Source organism: Oncorhynchus clarkii, chromosome 28 (assembly GCF_045791955.1).
Source record: "Oncorhynchus clarkii lewisi isolate Uvic-CL-2024 chromosome 28, UVic_Ocla_1.0, whole genome shotgun sequence".
Classification (NCBI taxonomy): Eukaryota; Metazoa; Chordata; class Actinopteri; order Salmoniformes; family Salmonidae; genus Oncorhynchus; species Oncorhynchus clarkii.
In genome coordinates, this window is record NC_092174.1 from 10,180,978 (window position 1) to 10,208,900 (window position 27,923).

Genomic DNA, 27,923 nt, shown 5'->3' on the forward strand with positions numbered 1-27,923 from the left:
CCAGGACATCGCCTTAACCAACATTCTACATGTTCATCACACCAGCCATCGAAAAAAATCATCCTGGAGATGACACATTTGGAGGGTTTCTGTAAATATGGAGACAACTGGAAAAGAATGGATGAGATTGACCTGCGTGCCTACATAGGGCTGCTAATCTTAGCGGGTGTGTATAGGTCCTGAGGCGAGGCTAGGATGCCACTGAAAGTCTTTCACACTTTCTCAAGAATGCTGCGATTTGATCACTGTGAGTTAAGACCTGCAAGACGTGTGAGAGACAAACTGGTGGCCATAAGAGAGGTCTGGGAGAAGTGGGTGGAGCGTCTGCCATACCTCTACAACCCTGGGCCTGAAGTAACAGTGGATGAGCAACTGGTTCCCCCCTGCCCTCCTCGCAAGGGGGAGAGGGGCCTTCTCATCAAAGTTTGCCTTCACAGCACCACCACTCTAGTTTCTTACCTCCAAAGATGAACAAGAATGTGGTCCTCCTGAGCACACTGCACAAAACGGCTGAGATCAGTGATTGTGAGGACAGGAAGCCAGCCATAATCCTGGACTACAACCACAACAAAGGAGGTGTGGACAACCTGGACAAGGTGATTGGAACTTACAGCTGCAGGAGGATGACTGCCCGCTGGCCCCTGGTCATCTTCCATAACATCATTGATGTGTCCTCATACAATACCTTTGTGATATGAAACAAGATCAACCCTACCTGGATGCCTGATAAGCGGAACAAGAGGAGTGTGTTCCTGGAGCAGCTGGGAAAGACGCTTGTAACCCCACACATTCAAAGAAGGGAGGGCCTCCCCCGCACAGCAGCCTCTGCAGCGCTTGTGAAAGCTGTTCAGGGGGCTGAATCTTGTCCTGATCCACCTGAGGCTGCAGCTGGGGCAGGCAAGAGGAGGAGATGGCAAGAGGAGGAGATGCCAATTCTTCTCCCCAAAGAAGGACTGTAAAGCAAATACTATGTGCTGTGTGAGAAATACATCTGCAAAGTCCATGCACACACACATACTGTCCTACATGTGCTAATTAGAGTTGATTGATTTATATTTTTCACATTTTTTTTTGTATCTCATTTTGTTATTTATTGGTGTTGTTTATACACCTTGTGGGTGGGGGCAATGGTTAAAAATGGGAGAAGACTAGTATTTTGTAGTTGAACTGTACAGTATATAAGAATATATCACTATGTTGCCAAAAAGGTTCAATACTATTATTGTTTCCCTTCAATAAAATGCATTCAAAACTATTTTCTGCACATTTCTGCTACTTTCTTAGGCTATAAAAGTGCTATATCTTGCTAAAAAAGTGTATGTCTACACCTATGCAGTTCCTTTAGCAATACTAATAATAATTAACCCCTACTTTAGTAAAGAAAACAATTATGACAGGTGTACTGATTAAATGCAGTATTTCTGAATTGTGAAGATGGAAAACCCAGATATTCACAAAGTTTGTGATGAATGACAGGTTGTTTCTAAAATTCAAAAATTCAATTAAGCTGCTTTATTTTAGGAGTTTAGTGAAGGCGGGTCATTTTTTACCCTTAGGACAAGGGGAGTATACAGAATGTTAAGACTACACAAGGGTTAATATGACATAACCATAAAAATCTCTAGAAAGGATGTATTACCCTATGGTACACAGCTCAGTAAAACGACACTGAATTGTGTAAACAATTTATCAAGATGGCAGATTGCCGAATCTGTTTCATCAGGGGTTTTGTAGACAACGGGGCTTTTTAGGAGATAGAAATGTGTTGTCCAGAACTTACATGACTCTGAGATCTTTATATTTGACTCTGACATGATTGTGTGAGGGTTTTTATTTTTTATCTGGAACATTGTCAAGGTTTCACCCTCATGAATCATGAACCAACAGGGTTCCATGACATCATGGAGGAGGAGACTATCAATTTTAAGTTAATAAATGAAAGATTGTATGTAGCAACTCCCATGTATACACCCAGGCCTATCTGTATCTGTCTTCCGCCCCATTGCTCACACGCACTCATTTACTGACCATATCCACTGTGTACCGCTCCTAGAAACTCCATGCAAAGATGACTATATAAACTGGAGAATCCTCCCTGGAGATAAGCACAATATGAGCCTGATAAGATTATTTGGATTGTAGCCACTGACTGTATATCAAGGTGAAGGTCAATGGCAACAGTGCACTGGATGAACCCATAGCCAAAATTAAAGAGGACTCGATCTTAACGTTGCGGCTTAATATATTGGCGTCTTGCAGTTCACAATTTCTACTCAAATAAGTTGAAATATGAGAATTTTTTTGGGGGGGGGGTCTTCGTACCTTGTTATTGGATTTGGAACATTGCCGAGCACACTTTTTGTTGTGGGGGGGGGTGACTTCAAGGGGCAATCAGCAGTCATCCATTTTTGGACTGATACATGAATAATATGTACCCATTGATTCTTGAAGAATATAACGTACAAATGCTCAGTTCGACCATCGTACACTGTATCTCCAAACATGGTTAAAACTATAATTTTGATATCATTGATTATCAGTTCTTGCATCCATAACTCTGTTTATGAATTTGAGAGTGGTTACATTTCTCCAGCCACAACACTAAAAATGTTTTATTTAGAAAGTGAAAACAAATGGCATTGACAAAATGATTGGCACCGAGGAGCAAGTGCTTGGTTGCACAGCCTTTGGCTAAGATAACTGCCTACAAACATTTCTTGTAGCCAAAGAGCTTTCTCCATCTTTCTTTACCGGCAATTTGGCCCACTCTTTAATGGCAAACTGCACCATATCTTTTCCCATCGTTTTTGATGGGATTCAAATCTGGACTCATCGCTGACAAATTTCTTCAATTTCAACTTATTTATTTTATTATTATTATATATTTTTTATTTTACCCCCCCTTTTCTCCCAAATTTCGTAGTATCCAATTATTAGTAGTTACTATCTTGTCTCATCGCTACAACTCCCGTACGGGCTCGGGAGAGACGAAGGTCGAAAGTCATGCGTCCTCCGAAACACAACCCAACCAAGCCGCACTGCTTCTTAACACAGCGCACGCATCCAAGCCTGAAGCCAGCCGCACCAATGTGTCGGAGAAAACACGTGCACCTGGCGACCTTGGTTAGCATGCACTGCATCCGGCCCGTCACAGGAGTCGCTGGTCCGCGATGAGACAAGGATATCCCTACCAACCAAACCCTCCCCAACCCGGACTACGCTAGGCCAATTGTGCGTCGCCTCACGGACCTCCCAGTCGCCGCCGGCTGCGACAGAGCCTGGGCGCGAACCCAGAGTCTCTGGTGGCACAGCTAGCGCTGCGATGCAGTGCCCTAGTGGTCTAGGGCACTGTATCGCAGCGCTAGCTGTGCACTAGACCACTGCGCCACCTGGGAGGCCAATTTCAACTTATTTGACAAAGTAAATGGGAATTATTTAAGAAATGTGCGATTGTGCCATATTAGACCGCAACTGTATACTTACATAGGTGAAAACACTGCATCAATTTGTGTATCAGGATTTCAGCGGTAAAAAGAAAAACAACTGATATCATAGCTCACTTACAGTAAACACATTAGCTTACCCTGACCCTTCTTCAACCCATGTAAAAAACCCACGTAAAAAAAATGTTTTAATGGCATTCAGAGGTGGAAGAAAGAGAGGACCAAATCGCAGCGTGGTTAGTGTTCATCATTTTAATAAGAAACTGAACACTTCAAAAATACAAAACAACAAAGTGAAAACCGAAACAGTTCTATCTGGTGCAGACACACAAAGACTGAAAATAACCACCCACAAAACACAAAGGAAAACAGGCTACCTAAATATGGTTCTCAATCAGGGACAACGATAGACAGCGGCCTCTGATTGAGAACCATATCAGGCCAAACACAGAAATAGAAAATATAGAAAAACGAACATAGACTGCCCACCCCAACTCACGCCCTGACCATACTAAATAAAGACAAAACAAAGGAATAAAGGTCAGAACGTGACATACAAAGCTAATTAAGGTCAGGGCAGTGACTAGAGGCACAGGGAGTTGTTCATTTCGTTTCCTAATTTAATTTCCTTCCAATAAGCAATCCAGGAAATTGACATACCTTTATGATGTCCTTATCAGAACTGGTTACATAAACTTGACTCATTTCTATGTAATATGACTCGTGTGGCGCCTCATCAGGTGTATATCACCTGTTTTGTTTTCTAATTCCACAAGGAAATCTACCCATTAATCTGGACCTCACTTGTTTCATATCATTTGTGTTCAGTGAAGAAACAATTACTATTTTACAATCATGGACAAAGGGTACCACAGATTGAGGGCACCACAGAGTTTAGATGTCACTCTGGAGTAGTTTGCTGTTGCTCGGTGAGATGTGCTCTTTGAACGGGACACAGTGCTTATTGTAGGAAATAAATGTCTTATTGTTGTACAGCCAATGACTGTCCGTGTGTGTGGTGACGCCACAAGTCTTATTATCTAGAGGGAATTCCTCAACTAATCGTTATCAGAGTGACACAGGCAGGTGTGGGGACCGGTCTCCCTCCTAGTACTGTATTAGACGGCTAACTATCTCAGTGATTTACTGTGTCATTCGTGCTGTAATACCAGCGTCATCAGTGTCATCTGACTTCAACCCATAGGTCCAAAGGGCACTCCCATAAGTGGCCCTAACTCACAAACTCTATCTAACATGTTCTGTAGTTGAAGTTGTCGCTTTTTAAATATAATAATATGGTGTTTCCACTATTAATGGTTAGAAGCAGGCCTAGAATTGAAGGGCGAATTGAGCCAAACGCATTAGGAGAATGAGTGGGTAGGAGGGTGACTTTGCTCCGGTCTTCTTGAGCTGTGAGTCTGCAGCATGACAGATCAAAGTCAAAGTGCCATAAAGGAGATGTGTCAAGGGTGCCACCCACTTCCTTGTTCCTTGTGGTATCCAGTTGGGTTGGAGTGAACGTCAGCTAACAATCATTTGAGCTCCACAGCAACTGCACAGGACTTACTAAAGGACTGGGATTTCAATGAGGACCATCACTTGAGTTGCTATAAGTAAGACGGCTGATGTGTTTTTTTTGTGTGTGGTGGTTTTGGTGTAACGATGTGCAGTCATTTCAGTCGCCCTTATAGAAGCGTTAGGCTGAATGGTGTAGAGTAACGATGTGCAGTCATTTCAGTCATGCTTATTTATAGAGAAAGGTAGCAGAATTATTGACTGAAGTTCTGTATTGTTTGCCATAGTATGTTGTTTGTATGGATGATTGTAGTCATTGCGCACCATTGTCACCATACAATCACCATTGGATCTTAAAAATGGAGTGACAGCGAAGTCTTTCATACAACATTGAGAAGACACAAACTGAGATCACACTATGTCCAGACTCATGTCGTCCACAGATATTTTTTAGAAAATGCATGACTTTTGTCTTTCTTGTTTCTTGAATTTAGGGAAAAGGAGGGTTGTAATTATGGTGATGTTGAGAAAGGTAAGATCCTCAACATAATCTTTGTTGACTATTTGATCAATGTAACCCGAATGCCATCCTTTGATTCTAAAGGTTTTTGAAATGTAATGTAATCAACACTTCCATTGCCTAGTCATTCTATGGAGAATCTCCAATTGTGTCTGGATGTGATCATCTAGGGTTTGGAGTCAATGCCATTGCCATTCATTTCTGGAAATGGCTTGAAATGGGAAATCCTTAGTCTTTTCCCATATCTGTTTGCGCTGTACATATAACCAACTCCTATGGCCAATAGGAGTTGGCGAGACAGCACAAACAGTGATCTTTAGCACACTTGAAATCTTGATGCTCCGCAAATGATTTATTGGCTCTCATACTCGTTTACATTTGAGTCATTTAGCAGACACTCTTACCCAGTGCGACTTACTGTTAGTTCATTCATCTTAAGATACAGTGGCTAGATGGGACAACAACCACCTATCTCAGTCATAGTAAGTACATTTCCCCTCAGTAAAGTAGCTATCAGCAGTCAGAGCTAGCAAGAGGTGAACGAAGTCACGTTCTCGCGTTAGTTCACGAAAGGCTCTTTTATTTATCTTTACTTTCACCAGTTTTGGTGGAATTACAAGCGCACTACTTTCGTCAATTGAATTAAATGAAGGGTAAAACCTGCATTCTTTCGATGTATGACCCTGACCGTGACCAACTGTGCTCCTTGCTTTCAGGGTGAGTGGGTATGGGTGGACCCTGGTATCGGGGTGCCCATCGGAGCCCGGGTCAAATTGACCGATACTGGACACCAGCTACTGGTGGATGATGAAGGAAAGGTGACCATGGCATTCCTTTATTACATGTGTTGTGTTGAATTGTGTGTCTACTGTATTTGAATATACTGTTGGTCCCAAATGTAAATGCATGTAACCTTTATTTAACTAGGCAAGTCAGTTAAGAACACATTTCTTATTTACAATGACGGCCTACCCCGGACGACGCTGGGCAAATGCAACAGTATAATGCCAAACCCCCAGACTTAAATGGATGGTATAGAACCAAATCCTTAAGTTTTTAGACCTTCAGACCTCAAAAAAGTTACGTTATATGTAACCAAAGATTTCAAACAAATCCTACATTGAAGATTTGTGCAAAGGTTCACATCGCACCGCACTATAACTTCCTGAATTGTCCTATGTCATTTCAGGAACACAAGCTCTCCCAGAAGGAAGAGGGCTCCATCAGAGTGATGCACCCCACCTCAGTGGAGGGGGTGGACGACATGATCCGCCTGGGGGACCTCAACGAGGCCGGGCTCCTCAGGAACCTGCTGGTCCGACACAGGCAGGGCATCATCTATGTGAGTCCCCTAATGGATCATGATGTACTACACCCACATGAAAAAAATACTATAGTGCATTACGGTATGAATATTATTGTATTCACTGACAGCAAAAACACTACGTTGAATATTGTAGTATACTGTAGTATTAACAGTTACATATAGTATAATACTGTAGTAAAATTAATACTATAGTAATTAATGTAGTATATTTGTGGATTGTAGCATACTGTGAAAACGTGATCACATGTGAAGTGTTCCAAAAACGCAATTTTTCAAATGGTTTCACGTAAAATTTTGTGTGAAATCATGTGGTTTTTATGTAAGGGTGTACATTTCAATGTGTGCTTGTGAGTGTCTCTATGTATGAGCATTCATGTATGATGTGCATGAGTTTGTTTGTGTTGTAATTGGCAGTAGATGGTGGTATGTGCATCAAATTGAGGGAAGTACTACATAAAAACTATTACATGACTGGTTGAAGTTATTATTATTACACTACTCATCAAAAAAGTTGTTACTCACCAGTTAATGTAATAACCACCATGTAATAACGTTACATTTAGCTGGTAAAGTTATTACGTTAACCAATCAACATTTTATTACGTTACCCAGCAAGTTATTACATTATTACATTAACTGGTTTTACTACATAATTTTTAAAAAAAAGTATTACAAATAGAAAAGTTTTTACATTAACTAGTGTTATAACATTAGCCGCTGTTACAGGGTGCTCCAAAACAAATGTGGGCGGCACAAGCCTAAATCGCTGTTATTGTGCTGTGTCCAGACCTACACAGGCTCTGTGCTGGTGGCAGTCAACCCCTACCAAGAGCTTCCTCTCTACACAGCCGACCAAGTGAGGCTGTACCACGGGCGCAGGCTGGGTGAGCTGCCCCCGCACGTCTTTGCCATCGCAGATACCTGCTACTTCAACATGCGCCGCCACAACCGAGACCAGTGCTGCATCATTAGGTGAGGCCAAAAGTACAACCATCCCAGACCGGCAACGTTCCGCTTTTGACACCCAAGTCATTAGGTTGGACAAAAGGAAACCAAGGCAGAAGCGTCACATTCCAATGTTGTGGAAGACGCTCTTTGGAGTGGTTCAGTTATACTTTTTATATTGACATTTACACTGGAATTAAACTGAAATCCAAGAATATGACACACTATCTCTTTCTTCCTGTTAGTGGAGAGTCAGGTGCAGGGAAGACAGAGAGCACCAAGCTGGTCCTTCAGTTCCTTGCTGCAGTAAGTGGACAGCACTCCTGGATAGAGCAGCAGATACTGGAGGCTAACCCTATACTGGAAGGTAGGATTTCTTTACTATTAAAATATCTCTCTCCCACATTATCACAACTGTTGCTACCCATGACCCACTTCCCATTTCTGTGTTCCCCCAGCATTTGGGAATGCCAAAACAATTCGCAACGATAACTCCAGCCGCTTTGGGAAATACGTGGAAATCTTCTTCAACAAAGATGGCGCCATCGAAGGGGCTCGCATGGAACAGTACTTACTGGAGAAGTCTCGTGTCTGCCATCAGGTGTGGAAGCGCAGGCTGTAAAATCAGAACAATTGGTGAACCAGGATGTTTTGCTGTTGTCCTTATATTTGAATGAAATGTAGAAATTTCATAGCTAATTGCCTCAAAGTGAATTGCCTTCAAAACTATCTCTCATAAACAACAGGTTTATCTAATTTAAGTCTCATTGACATGCTTTGTTCGTACTTGGAAGAGGGCCAGATCCATTGCTGGATTGTCCAGTCACCAGGCAAAATGGTGTAATGTCAAGAGATGTTGTCTCTCATACTCGTTTACATTTTAGTCATTTAAGCAGACACTCTTATCCAGAGCGACTTACAGTTAGCTGTAACACTACTTGTTCCTTTGAACTAATTAACCCTAGGCCATGGAGGAGCGGAACTACCACATATTCTACTGCATGTTAGCGGGGATGACGGCAGAACAGAAGAAAACACTGTGTTTGGGAAATGCCGCCGAATTCAGCTACCTCAAGAGGGTAATAGCAACGCACTACTAAAACATCATCCCTTACAGGTTTTACCACTTACATCTTCCTCATTAAGGACATTTTTACTGAGTACAACTAAGTTTTACTGACGTCCTCTTTACTGACGTCCTCTTTACAATCCTCCTAGGAAACTGCCCCAGAGCTGGAAAAACAAACTCCTGTATGATTTATGATTTGCTTTAGCATCACCATTTGAAGAGAGATTGGGTGATAGTAGCTATAACTTTGTAGAACGCTGTAGCCCCTAACAAATATGATTTGCTTTAGGATCACCATTGAAGAGAGAGACGGGTCGATAGTAGGGCTGTTGTGGTGACCGTATTACCGCCACACCTGCAGTCACAGTCATGAAGGCAGTCAAATTCCACATGACCATTTAGTCACAGTAATTAGGCTTCTCCAAGCTCTGATGCTGCTGATGGTCATTAGTAGCCTACCAAACTTGCCAACTGCCTCGTACTCGGCACTCTATTGTCCCTCGAATCACTCTGGCATCAATTCAAATGTAATCGAAAATCTAATCAAACACTTCATGAGAGCCCATGAGCTAATGTTGCGCAACATTTCAATAGGCTATGCAATTGCGTGAGAAAACAGAGTGATGGCCTCTATTAAAAAGAGGAGGATCCCATCAGTTAGGTAGGTTAGGTTAGGCCTACTATATTTATTTCTCAACTTTCCTAATATTAAGCACATTGCTTCTCTTTACAACAGGAGTATGGCCTACCGTGAAAATGAAAATGACCCACATGAAAAGCGTCCTCCATTCGCTATTTAAGTGCAGAGATGACATGTATTTTTTCCCCTGCCCCTGTTTCGAGACAGGTGCATGATAATGGTCCATTCTAAATCAAAACGAATTTCACACATATATTATTTAGTACATGTAAAGACAAGATTAGATCAAGATTAGTCTGATGGGGGACAATATTAGCCTATCACTTGTGAATGATATATTATCACTTGTGAATTATGCCCAGCTTAAGGCAAGAAACAATTACTAAAAAACATTTTCGAATCATGTAGCCTAGCCCATAGACCTATACGTTTTGATAAGGTTTGTATCACACCTAAAGTGGTCAAATAACTTAACAAAATTAAGCACATTCATCCGCTTTACAAGGGGTGTAGAGTCTAACTGTCATTCATAAGCAGCGTGTGAGTTTCAAGTTTGGGGAAGATAATTTTCACCATAAAAATGCAACTTTATAATATAAGCATTACATGCATAATTGCATGTGTGATCACTTTTGATAATGGTGTTTTCCAGCTGATGGAACATTCGCACTTATAACCTACGGCCGTGTGCACATTGCTGCACATATCATGTGAAGAAATAGCCTAATAGTTTATGAACATTTTAAGCTAAACGTTCCGATCTGTTGCGTCTGCCTTTTTTTTTTTTTGATGCTAGCGGTTGTATTAATTTTGGGATTTATCGCATCCCACAACTTTCTCAGACTACGTTTGGAATATTTATTTCTTGCACAGAATAGAATAGGTCAATATTGTACTATGGGTGATAGTAGATTGACATTGGCTAATGCTTTTGCTGTTCGTTAGGCCTACTCATCTTGTTGGCTGACGAAAAGTAAATGTGGACAGTTCTTCCAATATCTTCAATATGCACCTTGGAATTGGATAAGGATGCGCACAGTTGCGTCCCCATTGTGTCTGTCTTCACTTGCAGTGAGAGTGTGAGTGAGAGGTGCTTCGGAGCAGGCAGCACTCAGGTTGAAGGGCTTCAAATGGCATGGATTTTTTTAGGGTGCATTAAGGCCACACAAAGGGGATGCCGCCAGACAATTCACGGCATTATCAAGTGCTTCTTAAGTTTTGAATGAGAGACTGACAAAGTGTGTACAGCCTGCGCAAAAAAAAAAAAGCAGAGCTCATGCCTTTTCAAGCAACTTTTTTCTAATGGTCATTAGAGTTGCATCATGCAGCCTTACAATGTATTATTAATCAAAACATATAGCCCTAACATATAGACCTGTCTAAATTGATTTATTGTGAAAGTGTAGGCTACATGGATTTATTAGACTCTTTAAAATGTAGACGTCTCTAAGGTCCGCATCAGTGGCTCGCGTGGAAGCCAGGAGACGCTAAATGTGTTTATGTTAATTGACGGTAATTACCGTGAGACCGACAGTTATTTGCTTGACAATCACCGGCTGTCGTGACCGCCACAGCCCTTGTCGATAGTAGCTGTAATTAAGTGGAGAGATGGGGCAATAGCTACAACCGACAGTATAACCTCTGACCCTGTGTTCTATAGGGTGACTGCATTGTCTGCGATGGACGTGACGATGCTAAGGACTACACCCGTATCCGCACGGCCCTGAAGATCCTCACTTTCACTGAGACCCACTGCTGGGAGATCCTCAAGCTGCTTGCTGCACTCCTCCACCTGGGCAATGTCAGCTTCGAAGGTGGGGTCCTCTCTGGGTGTATAACTCGGTTAATGTCTGAGTATATGATCTATGACCGGAGTTCTTAGGGAACATGACCTGCGCCTTGTCATCCCCCCCCAACCCCAATGGCCAAATGTATTGAGACCCTGAAATACTTGAATGTTGAAAGGAAAGGGGGATGGATACCTAGTCAGGTGAACAACTGAAATGTTCATGTTGTAGATTTTTTTTCTACGTGAAAGCTGTGATTGACCAAGTTTTCTTTTGTTATTTGCCTTGCAGCCACCATCTTGAATAACATGGAGAGCTCTGATGTCAGTTTGTCGGATCACTTCACCTTTGCTGCCAAATTGCTGGAGGTATGTATGTTTATTGGCATTTTCATTCTTTGCTGGTATGTTCTGTAATAACTTATAAACTGGGAAGTTCAAGCCCTGAATGCTGATTGGCTGAAAGCCGTGGTATATCAGACCATATACCATGGGTATGACAAAACTTGTATTTTTACTGCTCTAATTACATTGGTAACCCGTTTATAATAGCAATAAGGCACCTCTGGGGTTTGTGACATATGGCCAATATACCACGGCTAAGGGCTGTGTCCTAACACTCCACGTTGCGTCATGTATAAGAACAGCCCTTAGCTGTGGTATATTGGCCATGTACCATACCCCCTCGTGCCTTATTGCTTAAATATACAGTAGTTTATTTACAGTAGCTTTATTTAACTAGGCAAGTCAGATAAGAACAAATTCTTATTTACAATGACGGCCTACTATATACATAGTCTTTGTCTGTTTCCTACAGGTGCAGCCTGCGGCTCTGGCTGTGAGCCTGACCTACCGCTCCTTCATGACCAACAGAGAGCGAGTGTCCAAACCCCTCAACTCTGAACAGGCAGCCGACTCCAGGGACGCCTTCGTCAAGGTAATGAGGCCGCTCCTGTTTGAAGGTACCAAGGCAAGACAGACAATAGGCTGTAACAAGAGAGGAGGCATAAACATAAATGTTCACAAAGGCACATAGGCCCGAATCCTAACTCGAGATCTGTGGGCGAATGGACGTAACTCAAGTTTTCGCGCAAGACTTCCATTGACATCAATACATGATTTATTTGATTGTTGAGTTAAACATGCACATTTCAAGTTAGGGTTTGGCCCGTATTCGACTCAAGTGTACAGAATGTGTGTCGTTTGTGTCATGATTTCGTCAGGCGATATATGGCAAACTCTTCATCTGGATCGTTGGGAGAATCAACAGTGCCATCCATAAGACTCCCACCAACGGTCCCAAATACGTCCGTAACTCCATCGGATTGCTGGACATCTTTGGTTTTGAGAACTTCGACTCAAACAGGTATGCCAGCCAATGTCAAATACTAATTCCCCTTGTCGTTTGTGTGGGGCAATATACTCCTTGTATGTCCTTCATCCTCTCTCCCTGATGGCATATAACCAACCAGTCAATAACACAAACCTTTTCCGCATGCTTTTTCGCAGCTTTGAACAGCTATGCATCAACTTTGCCAATGAGCAGCTGCAGCAGTTTTTTGTGCGCCATGTGTTCAAGCTGGAGCAGGAGGAGTACACTAAGGAGGACATTGTTTGGAAGAACATCATCTTTAGCGACAACACAGACACCCTTGATCTCCTCGCTGTGAAGCCCCTCAACGTGTTGGCCCTGATCGATGAGGAGAGCCACTTTCCCAAGGTATACAATCTCACATTCCTCTATTCAACCATGTTGCGGTGGCAGTTTGAATAAGCGAGGTTTGTGACAACCTTGAATGTTTCTTCCAGGGCACAGATGTCACCATGCTGAACAAGATGAACCGGGCTCATGCGAAGTGCAACAAGTACATTCCATCCAAGAACACCCACGACATGGAGTTTGGGATCCGCCATTTTGCTGGGGTTGTTCACTACGACTCAAACGGTAAACAGACAAAAAAGGGATCGCACCTGTACAACATTAGTTGATTCGCTCAAACATAGGAGTGTGATCAATTGGGTATTGTCACGTTTTTTGGGGGGGGAGGGAGGCACCATTTGATCCTGTCTGTTTTTCCTTCAGGATTCCTGGAGAAGAACAGAGATGCTCTTAACTCAGGCATCCTCAAGTTGATTGAAGCATCCACCAACACGCTGCTGCAACAGCTCTTTGAGAAGGAGCTCTCTGCAAATGTGGTGAAGAACCTTGCAAGCAACAACAGGATCGTTATGACACCCAAGAGCTCTCTACGGGTTCGTAGCTGTTGTTACTATTACGATTCTGACTCTCACGCCAACTCCCATTTAGCTATATCCACCAGTTTCTTCACATAGCTTTCCTGCAGAGATAGTCACTGACAACGGTCCAAAAATCCATGCAGTTGATATTGTGATTTTTCTCCCCGCAGGTTGCCCAGACGGACGGCAGGAGGCAGGTGTCCACGCTGAGCGGTCAGTTCCGCCAGTCCCTGGACTCCCTCATGAATGCCCTGTCCAAATGCCAACCCCATTTCATCCGCTGCTTCAAACCCAACGACGATAAGAAGTCCATGGTGAATAAGGCAGCCATTTTGTAGCACTGGGCCAGATACAGGAAGACATGATTCATTGTTTTGTAGCACTGGGACAGATACAGGAAGAAATTATTCATTGTTTTGTAGCACTTGGCCAGATACAGGAAGAAATTATTCATTGTTTTGTAGCACTTGGCCAGATACAGGAAGACATGATTCATTGTTTTGTAGCACTGGGCCAGATACAAGAAGACATGATTCATTGTTTTGTAGCACTGGGCCAGATACAGGAAGAGATGATTAATTGTTTTGTAGCACTAAGCCAGATACAGGAAGACATGATTCATTGTTTTAACGGTGCAATGTCACAATCGGTAGAGGTCAAACTCACACAAAACAGAAACAATATAGGCCGTTATACAGAATGAAAATGGGACAATTCCACGAAAGTCCAATTTGTACATACTACAGTGCACTCCACTCTACTAGTCAAGCTTAGGAATGTCTCTGTCTTCAGGTTTTTGACAGAAACCTGTGCATACGTCAGCTGCGGTATTCTGGAATGATTGATACCATCAAAATCCGGAAACTGGGATTTCCGATCCGTCACACGTTCAAGCAGTTTCTGCAGCGGTACAGAGTGCTTCTGAATACAACCGTTTGTGACCCCAAAACTGTGAGACATATACCTTCATTATTTTGAATATGATGATGATGATGAAGATGACAACAATGATGATGATATTTGTTAGCACAAAAAGCTCCACGGTTACAATTGCTTTTAGTCGGGTGGTTATGGTTCCCAATATCCTCCTCCTTGTCCTAACTCAGGAGTCAGCCGTAGCCTGCTGCAATGCCATCTGCAAGGCCGTGATCACAGGGCAGGATGGCTGGAAGATCGGCACGACTAAGATTTTTCTAAAGGTACAGTTATATCTACCACACTAGACAACCACAAACATTGGCACGTTGTAACAGTAGTGATGGAATCCCAAATGTCAGTCACAAGAAGCAATTCAAAGATGCTGGAATGATGTCGGTCAACCCTCACACCAAAAAGGTTATATTCACCCTCTATAACCGGTTTCTCACTTTCATCCCACTCAGGATGCCCATGACTCCCTATTAGAGCGGGAGCGAGAGCGAGAGCTCAATAGGAAAGCCCTCATCATCCAGAGGGTGATGCTTGGCCAAAGAGACAGGTAAGGGATGAACACTGAGACACACCGCTTGGGCAGAACCCAGGATAGAGAATGACCGGGCGACGTGTCATACCTGACACAGGTTTGGGATGTTGTGGGATGGCGTTATCTGTTATCCTCTAACACCCCAAATCTAAAGCTTTACCCCAGAGTTACTTCAGTTGCTCCTATTGTAATACAGTAGGTGTTAACAGTCAGTAAATATTCCAGTTTGGTTTAAATGTATTCCTCTTTGCAGGAAGAGCTTTGTGAAGAAAAGGAGAGCTGCCGTGGTTATACAGAAGCGGTGGAGAGGTTATAGAGAGAAAAAGGAATACAGAAAAGTAAGTCACTGGCAGTCAAGGTCTACTAATGTCACGTCAACATGAGCACGGTAAGGAGTCAACTCAGATACACTTCTGAAGACAAACGGAGGTGATATTGATTCATTGCCGTAGCTTAGGAGTGCACAGTATTGTGCTGATGGAGATTTGCTCATATTTGCTTTTTTTTATAGACTAGATCACCTGTACCTGCTGCTTCGGGAATCATTTCTACTCCTCTCTGTCTCGTTCAATCAGCTCCAGCTTGGCTTTGAGCGTCTGCAGTCTACGATCCGTGGCCGTCTGGCCCGAGGGCGTTACCTGAAGGAGCTGGCGGCGGCCGTCACAATGCAGTCCCAGGTGCGCGGGTACCTAGCCAGGAAGAGTTATAAGAGCAAGAGAGAAGCTGTGACAGTCCTGCAGGCCCACACCAGAGGCATGCTGGCTAGGAAGACCACCAACAAGATGAAGACAGATGTGAGTGCTGTCATTTGAGAAAAGTGGGTTTGTGCACCTGTGTGTGCAATTGTGTGAGTTCAATATATATGTGTGTTTGTGTGTGTTAGGTCTTCCTATCTGCCCAAGAGCGGATGGCGAGGGAGCGGTCAGCTGCGGAGCTCCAGCAGAGGCTAGAGGACGTCCTCAGCCAATCACAAGAGGCTGCTGCCAAGCCGGAGCCAGTCAGTGAGCAAGAAATGGTGGAAACTATGTTTGGCTTCCTGCCCAACAGAGTGGCAGTAGGAGGACGGGAGGGACCAGCTCCCGAGGGCTTTGAGGTTAGGCTCACAACCAATGGTAGATCTCCACAGTATATCAACATAGGCTTCTTGCTCAATGATTAACACTGCTAATAGAATGACCGAATCGTTTCTTCTCATTGAAGAAGCATTATACTATTTTACTATTCCCTACCACTTAAAGAAAAGCAAAGAAAATGAACTGAGTATCCAACTGCACTCTCCCTACCCATCCTCAGGACTTGGAGAGAACGCTGACCGTCCCAGAGGTGATTGAGGAGAGCCGAGAGGAGAGTCCAGCTCGAGAGGAAAGCCCAGTTCCAGTAGTAATACAAGTACCAGTACCAGCACTAGCTCGGACTGTACCAGCTCCAGAACCCGTACCAATTGCAGTACCAGAGGAGCAACCAGTGGTGGACTACGATGATGAGAATGAGGAGTTCTCCTTCACCAAGTTCAGTGCTCTGCACTTCCAGGGCTCTGCTACCTACAGTCACATTAAGCAGAGGCTGCGGCAGCCCTTGCTCTACCACGAGGACGAGGGAGACGCACTAGTGAGTACTCAATATCAGGCTTCAGTGTGATTCTCAGAGGAATCTAAAGCAAGTATGACATTTTTCTTCCTCAATGACATATTCCATATTTTCCTCTCCTCTTTTCTCTTTGTGTACCCTACTTACTCCTCTCCTTATTCCCTTTCCTCTGCTTTCCTCCCTATTTTTTTATTTAATTTTTTGTTCCTCACCCCTTTTTTTCTCCCTTTGTTTTTTTCTTCCCTTCCCCACTTTCTCCTCTGCTCCTCTCCTCTCCAGGCCTGTCTGACAGTGTGGTGGATCATCCTGAGGTTCATGGGGGACATAGCTGAGCCAAAACTGATCAACCAGGAGCCCTCCGCCCCCACTCCCAACCAGAATAACCTGGGCCAGAGGCAGAACAGGAGGCTCAGCAACCTGGTGGGCCTGGATCAGGTACTGTACATTAGGACTCAACCTCAAATTCAGTTCAATTTCGTTCAGTACGACATCATTCATCCCTGATTTGTCATTTTACATGCTTCCAATAGGTTACAGTTGTTACTGAGTTTGACACACTATAACAGTTTGTCAGATGTCTAAATATAATAGATGTCATATCCATTATTCCATCAGAAAATACTAAGGAAAAATAGAAAGAAACAAGGAACGGGGAATAGAAAAGCTTCGACCATTATAGAGGAGGTATGCTACATAAATATTATTTTGTACTAAGAACTAAAATTAAGCGGAATATCCATGATGCAACAACACAGGATAATTGGCTCTTCTCACCTCCTCCAGTCAGAGACTATGACGGAGGAGAAAGACATTCTGATTGGAGAGGGGCGCACCTTGGATCGGCCAATATCCGACCTTGAAAAACTGCATATTATTGTTGGATACGCCCTATCCAGACGAGATATAAGGTACCAAACCGAATAACAACATGTGAACAATGTTACCCAGAAATGTTCCAGTTATCAATGTCTAGAAAGGTGATTTGCTTTAATACCAAGATTGTTCAATTCCGAACTGATAGTAGATTACAGTTGCAATGCAAATGAATTGGATCCATCTAAACTGGATCCCTCTAAACTGGATCCATCTAAACTACTTGAGGCCTCGTCTGTCCTTGTTTGTCCGTGTAGGGATGAGATCTATTGTCAGATCATTAAACAGCTGGTGAACAATAAGAACCAGAAGAGTTCTCTCAGAGGCTGGGTCCTCCTCTCTATCTGTTTGGGTATCTTCCCCCCAACAGAACTCCTTATGCAGGTCAGTCTAAAGTTGTCATTTTTTAACTATTCTCTATGTCTTAAGGCGCTGTGTTTTTATGCATGACCATAATAATTTTATGCATAATCATCATTTTATGCACAGTCAATCAATTACATACACTGTAATTATATTGTGTTCTATTCTATTCTGTTTGACTCTATTCCACAGTACCTGGAGAGCTTCCTGGGCAGAGGACCAAGTAGCTACGGTCCGTACTGTGCTGAGCGTCTGCGTCGCATCGTGGCCAATGGGGAGCGAGGTGAACCACCCTGTTGGATAGAGCTCCAGGTAAGACACAACATCCGAGACATGGAGATACTCATCTGGGTGCCATCTCCCTTCTGACACAATGCAATAGAATGGGGGGGGGGGGGGGGGGGGGTAGGCCTGTCAGGACTCAAATCCCGGGTCCTTTCGATTGTCAGTCCAACACTGTAGCCAAAGAAGCTTACCTCTCTTGACATTGTTGCTAGGTGTGGACTACTGCTGCTGTCAAGCAGTGTCAGCATTACAAGTCATGGACGGTATTATTCTTGAGTCGGGTTTGGTCCGACGACAAAGAAACAGAAACACACCGGCACCCACCCACCAACACTCCACTACGAGAGGTAGCATCAGAGTTATCTGGGAGAAAGTTGCTGAACTACAGCTACATTAACCAGTGTTAATGTCTGATCTGTAAAATCGATCCATTCTCTGTTTTTTTGCTCTGCCGACATACCTTTATGTAGGCGGATTCAGCATTGTGTGCAATTGGCAAATAAAGCGATCTTAGTCTTAATCTTATGACAGTGACTGTGTTGGTAAGGAGGACATATACAGTATATATACAGAGCATTTATGGGTGCTGTTGTAGTACATCATGCTACAAGGACGACTTCTTACCACGACTCCATCTTCTCATGTGTAGGCCGTCAAGACCAAGAAGGCCACGCAAGTGTCTGTGGCCTTGATGGACGGCCTTAGTGTCAGCCTGCCGGTAGACTCAGCCTGTACCTCCGCCGAGGTGTGCCAGGCTCTGGCCAAGAAAGTCAACCTCAAGGACATCTACGGATTCTCTCTCTACATCGGCTTCTGTGAGAAGGTGCGAATCAAATCAAATTGTATTTGTCACATGCACATGCGCCGTATACAACCTTACAGTGGAATGCTTACTTAACAAGCCCTTGACCAACAATGCTTTAAGAAGTTAATAATAATAATAATTAAACAGCAGCAGTAATATAACAAGCGAGGCTATATACAGAGGGTACCGGTACAGAGTCAATGTGCGGGGGCACCGGTTAGTCAAGGTAATATGTACATATAGGTAGAGTTAAAGTGACTATGCATAGATTATAAACCATTTTTAGGGGAGGAAACCCCCACGGGTTTTGGGCACACCTAGCCATGCAACTAAAAGAAGTACATATTAACGAAGAAGAGGCATAATGAATACAGCAGTGTCAATAGGTTCTCTTCTTCGTCACATGGCTAGGGGATACATTACTGTGGTATCCTGGTTCTGGGCATCGTGCCTTCTGAATTGAGTCATTTATTGTGTCAGTTGAATATTAAGAAGGAACATTTAAAAAGGATTTGGAAATTAGTCTTGACATCATTTGACTACCATTTATTAGCATATTCGCTAGCTTTCAGAACTTGCATTGACTAGCCCTGTGACATGTTTTGACTAGCCCTGTGACATGTTTTGACTAGCCCTGTGACATGTTTTGACTAGCCCCGTGACATGTTTTGACTAGCCCTGTGACATGTTTTGACTAGCCCTGTGACATGTTTTGACTAGCCCTGTGGCATGTCTTGTCACTGTGCTTTTTCCAGGTGTGGTCCCTGGGCAGTGGCGGGAGGCACGTGATGGACGCCATCTCGCAGTGCGAGCAGGAAGTGAGGCGGAAGGGCGAGGAGGAGCAGCACGCCCCCTGGAGACTCTACTTCCGCAAGGAGCTGTTCACGCCCTGGCACGATTCCTCGCTCGATGCCGTCAGCACGGATCTCATCTACAGACAGGTCATCAGAGGCCTCAAGTCTGGGGAGTACCATTCTGAGAAGGTGAGCCGTTTTTTGACAGTGCACACGTCTAAGAGCCCACCCACCCAGACGATGTGGATATCATATCACAGATACGGCAATGGTGTAATTGTGAATGTGGCCTCCACGTCTCTCTCTCGAGCTAGATTGACTATGAACCAAGCGTGGATCTTAGGAGTCACATTGTCACACTGGACTCTATGTGAAAAGTCATGAAAGAAAAACAAGAAAAAAATATACATAAAGACTGTTTGAAGTGGATTATTTATTGTTTTACCCCCTTTTCGGGATATCCAATTGGTAGTTCCAGTCTTGTCCCATCGCTAAGACTCAAATCAAATCAAATCAAATCAAATCAAATTTTATTTGTCACATACACATGGTTAGCAGATGTTAATGCGAGTGTAGCGAAATGCTTGTGCTTCTAGTTCCGACAATGCAGTAATAACAAGTAATCTAACTAACAATTCCAAAACTACTGTCTTGTACACAGTGTAAGGGGATAAAGAATATGTACATAAGGATATATGAATGAGTGATGGTACAGAGCAGCATAGGCAAGATACAGTAGATGGTATCGGGTACAGTATGTACAAATGAGATGAGTATGTAAACAAAGTGGCATAGTATAGTATAAAGTGGCTAGTGATACATGTATTACATAAGGATACCGTCGATGATATAGAGTACAGTATATACGTATGCGTATGAGATGAATAATGTAGGGTAAGTAACATTTATATAAGGTAGCATTGTTTAAAGTGGCTAGTGATATATTTACATCATTTCCCATCAATTCCCATTATTAAAGTGGCTGGAGTTGAGTCAGTGTCAGTGTGTTGGCAGCAGCCACTCAGTGTTAGTGGTGGCTGTTTAACAGTCTGATGGCCTTGAGATAGAAGCTGTTTTTCAGTCTCTCGGTCCCAGCTTTGATGCACCTGTACTGACCTCGCCTTCTGGATGATAGCGGGGTGAACAGGCAGTGGCTCGGGTGGTTGATGTCCTTGATGATCTTTATGGCCTTCCTGTGACATCGGGTGGTGTAGGTGTCCTGGAGGGCAGGTAGTTTGCCCCCGGTGATGCGTTGTGCAGACCTCACTACCCTCTGGAGAGCCTTACGGTTGAGGGCGGTGCAGTTGCCATACCAGGCGGTGATACAGCCCGCCAGGATGCTCTCGATTGTGCATCTGTAGAAGTTTGTGAGTGCTTTTGGTGACAAGCCGAATTTCTTCAGCCTCCTGAGGTTGAAGAGGCGCTGCTGCGCCTTCTTCACGATGCTGTCTGTGTGAGTGGACCAATTCAGTTTGTCTGTGATGTGTATGCCGAGGAACTTAAAACTTGCTACCCTCTCCACTACTGTTCCATCGATGTGGATAGGGGGGTGTTCCCTCTGCTGTTTCCTGAAGTCCACAATCATCTCCTTAGTTTTGTTGACGTTGAGTGTGAGGTTGTTTTCCTGACACCACACTCCGAGGGCCCTCACCTCCTCCCTGTAGGCCGTCTCATCGTTGTTGGTAATCAAGCCTACCACTGTTGTGTCGTCCGCAAACTTGATGATTGAGTTGGAGGCGTGCGTGGCCACGCAGTCGTGGGTGAACAGGGAGTACAGGAGAGGGCTCAGAACGCAACCTTGTGGGGCCCCAGTGTTAAGGATCAGCGGGGAGGAGATGTTGTTGCCTACCCTCACCACCTGGGGGCGGCCCGTCAGGAAGTCCAGTACCCAGTTGCACAGGGCGGGGTCGAGACCCAGGGTCTCGAGCTTGATGACGAGCTTGGAGGGTACTATGGTGTTGAATGCCGAGCTGTAGTCGATGAACAGCATTCTCACATAGGTATTCCTCTTGTCCAGATGGGTTAGGGCAGTGTGCAGTGTGGTTGAGATTGCATCGTCTGTGGACCTATTTGGGCGGTAAGCAAATTGGAGTGGGTCTAGGGTGTCAGGTAGGGTGGAGGTGATATGGTCCTTGACTAGTCTCTCAAAGCACTTCATGATGACGGATGTGAGTGCTACGGGGCGGTAGTCATTTAGCTCAGTTACCTTAGCTTTCTTGGGAACAGGAACAATGGTGGCCCTCTTGAAGCATGTGGGAACAGCAGACTGGTATAGGGATTGATTGAATATGTCCGTAAACACACCGGCCAGCTGGTCTGCGCATGCTCTGAGGGCGCGGCTGGGGATGCCATCTGGGCCTGCAGCCTTGCGAGGGTTAACACGTTTAAATGTCTTACTCACCTCGGCTGCAGTGAAGGAGAGACCGCATGTTTTCGTTGCAGGCCGTGTCAGTGGCACTGTATTGTCCTCAAAGCGGGCAAAAAAGTTATTTAGTCTGCCTGGGAGCAAGACATCCTGGTCCGTGACTGGGCTGGGTTTCTTCCTGTAGTCCGTGATTGACTGTAGACCCTGCCACATGCCTCTTGTGTCTGAGCCGTTGAATTGAGATTCTACTTTGTCTCTGTACTGGCGCTTAGCTTGTTTGATAGCCTTGCGGAGGGAATAGCTGCACTGTTTGTATTCGGTCATGTTACCAGACACCTTGCCCTGATTAAAAGCAGTGGTTCGCGCTTTCAGTTTCACACGAATGCTGCCATCAATCCACGGTTTCTGGTTAGGGAATGTTTTAATCGTTGCTATGGGAACGACATCTTCAACGCACGTTCTAATGAACTCGCACACCGAATCAGCGTATTCGTCAATGTTGTTATCTGACGCAATACGAAACATCTCCCAGTCCACGTGATGGAAGCAGTCTTGGAGTGTGGAGTCAGCTTGGTCGGACCAGCGTTGGACAGACCTCAGCGTGGGAGCCTCTTGTTTTAGTTTCTGTCTGTAGGCAGGGATCAACAAAATGGAGTCGTGGTCAGCTTTTCCGAAAGGGGGGCGGGGCAGGGCCTTATATGCGTCGCGGAAGTTAGAGTAACAATGGTCCAAGGTCTTTCCTCCCCTGGTTGCGCAATCGATATGCTGATAAAATTTGGGGAGTCTTGTTTTCAGATTAGCCTTGTTAAAATCCCCAGCTACAATGAATGCAGCCTCCGGATAAATTGTTTCCAGTTTGCAGAGAGTTAAATAAAGTTCGTTCAGAGCCATCGATGTGTCTGCTTGGGGGGGGATATATACGGCTGTGATTATAATCGAGGAGAATTCTCTTGGTAGATAATGCGGTCTACATTTGATTGTGAGGAATTCTAAATCAGGTGAACAGAAGGATTTGAGTTCCTGTATGTTTCTTTCATCGCACCATGTCACGTTAGTCATAAGGCATACGCCCCCGCCCCTCTTTTTACCAGAAAGATGTTTTTTCCTGTCTGCGCGATGCGTGGAGAAACCTGTTGGCTGCACCGCTTCGGATTGCGTCTCTCCAGTAAGCCACGTTTCCGTGAAGCAAAGAACGTTACAGTCTCTGATGTCCCTCTGGAATGCTACCCTTGCTCGGATTTCATCAACCTTGTTGTCAAGAGACTGGACATTGGCAAGAAGAATGCTAGGGAGTGGTGCGCGCTGTGCCCGTCTCCGGAGTCTGACCAGAAGACCGCCTCGTTTCCCTCTCTTTCGGAGTCGTTTTTTTGGGTCGCTGCATAGGATCCACTCCGTTGTCCTGTTTGTAAGGCAGAACACAGGATCCGCGTCTCGAAAAACATATTCTTGGTCGTACTGATGGTGAGTTGATGCTGATCTTATATTCAGTAGTTCTTCTCGACTGTATGTAATGAAACCTAAGATGACCTGGGGTACTAATGTAAGAAATAACACGTAAAAAAACAAAAAACTGCATAGTTTCCTAGGAACGCGAAGCGAGGCGGCCATCTCTGTCGGCGCCGGGAGAGTTGAAGGGCAAGAGCCATGCGTCCTCGAAACACAACCCTGCCAAGCCGCACTGCTTCTTGACACACTGCTCGCTTAACCCGGGAAGCCAGCCGCAGCAATGTGTCGGAGGAAACACCGTCAAGCTGGCGACCGTTGTCAGCGTGCAGGCGCCCGGCTCGCCACAAGGAGTCGCTAGAGCGCAATGGGTCAAAGAAATCCCTAGCCGGCCAAACCATCCCATATTCCAGACGACGCTGGGCCAATTGTGCACCGCCTCATGGGTCTCCTGGTCACGACCGGCTGTGACACAGCCTGGGATCGAACCCGGAGCTGTAGTGACGCCTCAAGCACTGCGATGCGGTGCTGTGGAAATTCTATTAACTAAACAAGACTGTCTTTCTTTGTAATTGGACCTAAACAGATGTTTTGTTTTATTTTTTTGTCATCCAGGAGGATGACTTTGTGCAGCTCGCAGCAATGTACTACTATGTGACGTTTGGATCTGCCATCAGTGGAGAGAATGCCAAGAAGGTGGTGGAGGAATGCATCACCACTGAACTTATTGAGACCAAGTCACAAGGAAAATTGATTCAGCTGGTCAACGCAGCACACACACAGGTAAACTGCTACTCACTGGTAAAATAAGTAATGGCCAGACTATTTGTATTTTGTAAAAAATTTCCTGCAATGAAATTTTAATTAGTGTATGTTATCCCAATCAACCATGGCAAAGTTAAGTAATGTAAAGGGAAGTCAAATAAAAAGTTATGTTAAGTTATGTAGAGTAGAATAACGTTGATGCCAGACAAAAATGTATCAACAAATAATCATCCCAATCATTCTTACAGGGTCCTTACATAAACAGCAGAAAGAGCACAGACAGCGTGAAGGGGGACGTGGTTGACTACGCTCGTCAGAAATGGCCCATTTACTTCTCCAAGTTCTACGAGGTTACCCAAATGTCCGGTAAGTCTAACAGGAATACGTCTGCAACAATGGACCAGGTGAGGCTGGTTTCATTTCACACGATGAACCTTTTACAGTAGCTGGTTCACATCAGGCAAAATAGAAATGTTCTTTGTCAAAGAGGATTTTTATTACTAAGCTATTTACACATCCACAGGACCTCCTCTACCCAAAAGCAATTTTATTGTGGCCATCAACTGGAATGGGATCTCCTTCCAGGATGAGAAAGAGAAGAAGCTCATTGAGCTGTCCTACCCGGAGGTGACTGGGGTGAACAAGTCAAGGTATGGACAAGGCCCTGTTCAAATATTTCAGAAATGCGTCCTTGTTTCTTTCCTTCCTTCCTTCTGTTAGGTTAAAACATTTTGGGGAGTAAACACTCTACGGACACTATGAAACCAAGTTTATTTCTTCCCAGAGGATCAATACAGCCGCATTAGACAAAGACATATTCACACAAGCACTGATATTTAACTAGGCTGAGTCTCCTCCTACACATCTGAACAGCCAATGCATCTCTGTTGCTAGACAGAACCTTAGTGATATCTGTTCTTCCGCACTTCATCTGACCTGACCTCTGCCCCAAACTGCTCACTTCTTCCCCAACTCACGGCTGTTATGGTGACTGCTACCAGACTGTGTCTCTTCTTCTCCCAGAGGATCCCTCCCATAGGATCCCTGATGGCTAACAATAGCATATCCTGACATAATCTAAACGTTATACATTAATAAGTATATTTCATATTCTCCGAACCCAACACTTCCTTCCTACCTTCCTTCAAGTGATCACTGATCTGAGTTGGTTGGATTTGTGGAAGCAATAGAGGGATAAACGTACTTTCACCTATACAATCACTTATAGATCTGTACTTACCTCAAGGAAACAAGAAATGATGCATTTGTTAAGTTTTAAAACAGGGCTCAGAATACACATTCCAAACGAGTTTTCTACAGTGGCAGTTTATTGTTCAGTTGTCAAGTAGTGGTGGTCGTCACCGTTCACATACTCCCTCATACAGACACCCGATCCACCATGAAGTTATCACATATATTTCACATATGTTTCACATACACTTCACACATGTTTCACATACACTTCACATGTTTCACATACACTTCACATGTTTCACATACACTTCACACATGTTTCACATACACTTCACACATGTTTCACATACACTTCACACATGTTTCACATACACTTCACACATGTTTCACATACATTTCACATGTTTCACATACACTTCACACATGTTTCACATACACTTCACACATGTTTCACATACACTTCACACATGTTTCACATACACTTCACACATGTTTCACATACACTTCACATGTTTCACCTACACTTCACATGTTTCACCTACACTTCACACGTTTCACATACACTTCACACATGTTTCACATACACTTCACACATGTTTCACATACACTTCACACATGTTTCACATACACTTCACACATGTTTCACATACACTTCACACATGTTTCACATACACTTCACATGTTTCACCTACACTTCACATGTTTCACGTACGTTTCATATGTTCCTCAGTGATGATGGCAGGATCGACAGCGGTCAGTCGGTGAGCCTGGCCACACTGAGAGGGCAGTTCCTACTGCAGTCTGTGGATGCAGGAGAGATGGCTGACCTGATCCAGTGGTACCTGGAGGGCCTGAAGGAGCGCTCCGTCTACGCAGTGGCCCTGCAGGACGTCAACAAACAGGGTAGGAGTATGACAATGAATCACTTGATCACTCACCTCACAGCTTAGATTGACTGATTTTGGATAGGTTTGGCTTGGGTTAAACTGTGTATCTGTGAGCTCCAAAGGGTTAGCTAGATGGATGCATTTGGCAGAATCATAGTATATCAATAGACAGTGTATGAGTATGACAACTCGTGGTTCATCTATTTGGATGAGATAGGCAAAGGCCATGCTGTATAGCACTGCTTAAGAGTGTTGTGTATCTGGATGTATTCCATAGAATCCTAGTGCTGTAAATTGTACTGTAAAACAATTTGTTTTATCCCTATCAGACAACGCAGTTAGTAGGTAGTCAGTGTTTAATAAAAAACAAGTATATCCAAAAAAGGATCAGTCATAGACAGTAGGTGTTTTTTGGGCTGGGGATCGTGCATGACCATTATGGTTCGTCTTATGTACGTGGGTGAGTTACTGATGTCTACTTCTCTCTCTCTCTCTCTCTCTCTCTCTCTCTCTCTCTCTCTCTCACACGCGCTTTCTCTCTCGCTTTCTCACACGGCAGACGACCCCACGTTGCTGAGCTACAAGAGAGGGGACGTGCTGGTCATCGTGAAGGATGGAGAGTACTCCCCCGCCCGGGGATGGATCAAAGGCACTAACGAGCGCACCGGGAACACCGGCGCCATCTCCACGGACACTGTCCTGGTTCTGCCAACTCTTGAAAAGCCCAGCGATACCACACTGGTAAGAAGGTTCTAGACTCAGTTCAAACACTTATTCGTATGGTTAGAAGAATAGGCCGTGGAACAGTCAACTCTGGTCCCAGATCTATTTGTGCGGTCTTTACAACACACATAGAAGTTGGCAAGACGACACAAACAGATCTGGGACCAGGATAAAATAAACAGTGCAAAGACAGTTGTACAAACACAGAAGAGGGTGATAAAAAAAAAAAAAATGGGATGGGACTATAGAAGATGGAAGACAATATAATGGAACCTTGGTGGAGTACACCTACATGTATGTTTTTGTATATTTATTATATTGATTGTTGATTCCATGTTCCATATCAGCATCTCCTGCACCGATGAAAGGCTACTCCAAACTCTGTGCTGTGTACAAGCCTGTGAATAGAACGTGTCTGACTATATGGTCAGACTGGTTCTACTTTTGCGTTTTACTAAGAAAAGGCTGTATGTTTTATTTAAGTAGTCTGTGTTCAGCAAGTGGAAATGTGTCTAATAAGCTATAAGAAGTTTGTGAAGGGATATTTTTTATTTTGTGTTTTAAGTTGTCATTTCAGTTGTACTTGGTGTTTTCACTGTTACAAACAATACGCTTATGGTGGGGCAAGTCCACATCATGTCCAGTCCCCATTCTTAGGAGGATTGCGGCAGGGGAAGACTACCCTCTGCTGGTCGTACTAAAGTTGTGTTTTTGTTTGTTTGAACCATCAGAGTCTGCTGAATCTGAGCCCAGACCAGAAGAAGACAGTGGCTCAGAATGCCCACGAAAGGGAAGAAGCAATCTCCCCCGTCTCACTGAAAGAGTTTGCCCTTGAGTACTTTAGGTAGAGAAAACCCTTCAATAAATCCACTCGAAATCCACTCTCACTTTTAT

The 27,923-nt window shown here is 44.1% G+C and overlaps 1 protein-coding gene across 2 annotated transcripts in view; it reads left to right on the top strand.

Annotated features, from left to right (window-relative positions):
• Positions 1 to 4,957: 4,957 nt before the first annotated feature.
• Positions 4,958 to 27,923, top strand: part of LOC139386534 (unconventional myosin-VIIb-like) — a 31,216-nt gene continuing 8,250 nt past the window's right edge. Inside the window, exons 1-36 of one of the 2 annotated variants that reach the window (XM_071132152.1) lie at positions 4,958 to 5,056; positions 5,453 to 5,490; positions 6,195 to 6,296; positions 6,668 to 6,820; positions 7,593 to 7,777; positions 7,996 to 8,117; positions 8,209 to 8,351; positions 8,716 to 8,829; positions 11,120 to 11,273; positions 11,538 to 11,614; positions 12,063 to 12,182; positions 12,469 to 12,611; positions 12,755 to 12,965; positions 13,055 to 13,190; positions 13,329 to 13,498; positions 13,654 to 13,797; positions 14,276 to 14,434; positions 14,590 to 14,682; positions 14,866 to 14,960; positions 15,199 to 15,283; positions 15,521 to 15,739; positions 15,829 to 16,038; positions 16,239 to 16,553; positions 16,812 to 16,967; positions 17,148 to 17,216; positions 17,316 to 17,440; positions 17,663 to 17,789; positions 17,961 to 18,080; positions 18,703 to 18,876; positions 19,614 to 19,841; positions 24,076 to 24,243; positions 24,474 to 24,591; positions 24,749 to 24,875; positions 26,150 to 26,322; positions 26,866 to 27,047; positions 27,761 to 27,873. In XM_071132152.1, coding sequence (XP_070988253.1) covers positions 5,473 to 5,490; positions 6,195 to 6,296; positions 6,668 to 6,820; positions 7,593 to 7,777; positions 7,996 to 8,117; positions 8,209 to 8,351; positions 8,716 to 8,829; positions 11,120 to 11,273; positions 11,538 to 11,614; positions 12,063 to 12,182; positions 12,469 to 12,611; positions 12,755 to 12,965; positions 13,055 to 13,190; positions 13,329 to 13,498; positions 13,654 to 13,797; positions 14,276 to 14,434; positions 14,590 to 14,682; positions 14,866 to 14,960; positions 15,199 to 15,283; positions 15,521 to 15,739; positions 15,829 to 16,038; positions 16,239 to 16,553; positions 16,812 to 16,967; positions 17,148 to 17,216; positions 17,316 to 17,440; positions 17,663 to 17,789; positions 17,961 to 18,080; positions 18,703 to 18,876; positions 19,614 to 19,841; positions 24,076 to 24,243; positions 24,474 to 24,591; positions 24,749 to 24,875; positions 26,150 to 26,322; positions 26,866 to 27,047; positions 27,761 to 27,873 — 5,048 coding nt within the window. In that variant the 5' untranslated portion in view covers positions 4,958 to 5,056; positions 5,453 to 5,472. Of the gene's footprint in view, positions 5,057 to 5,342; positions 5,491 to 6,194; positions 6,297 to 6,667; positions 6,821 to 7,592; positions 7,778 to 7,995; positions 8,118 to 8,208; positions 8,352 to 8,715; positions 8,830 to 11,119; positions 11,274 to 11,537; positions 11,615 to 12,062; positions 12,183 to 12,468; positions 12,612 to 12,754; positions 12,966 to 13,054; positions 13,191 to 13,328; positions 13,499 to 13,653; positions 13,798 to 14,275; positions 14,435 to 14,589; positions 14,683 to 14,865; positions 14,961 to 15,198; positions 15,284 to 15,520; positions 15,740 to 15,828; positions 16,039 to 16,238; positions 16,554 to 16,811; positions 16,968 to 17,147; positions 17,217 to 17,315; positions 17,441 to 17,662; positions 17,790 to 17,960; positions 18,081 to 18,702; positions 18,877 to 19,613; positions 19,842 to 24,075; positions 24,244 to 24,473; positions 24,592 to 24,748; positions 24,876 to 26,149; positions 26,323 to 26,865; positions 27,048 to 27,760; positions 27,874 to 27,923 lie in introns of those variants that run through there. The other variant, XM_071132151.1, reaches the window with a different exon arrangement.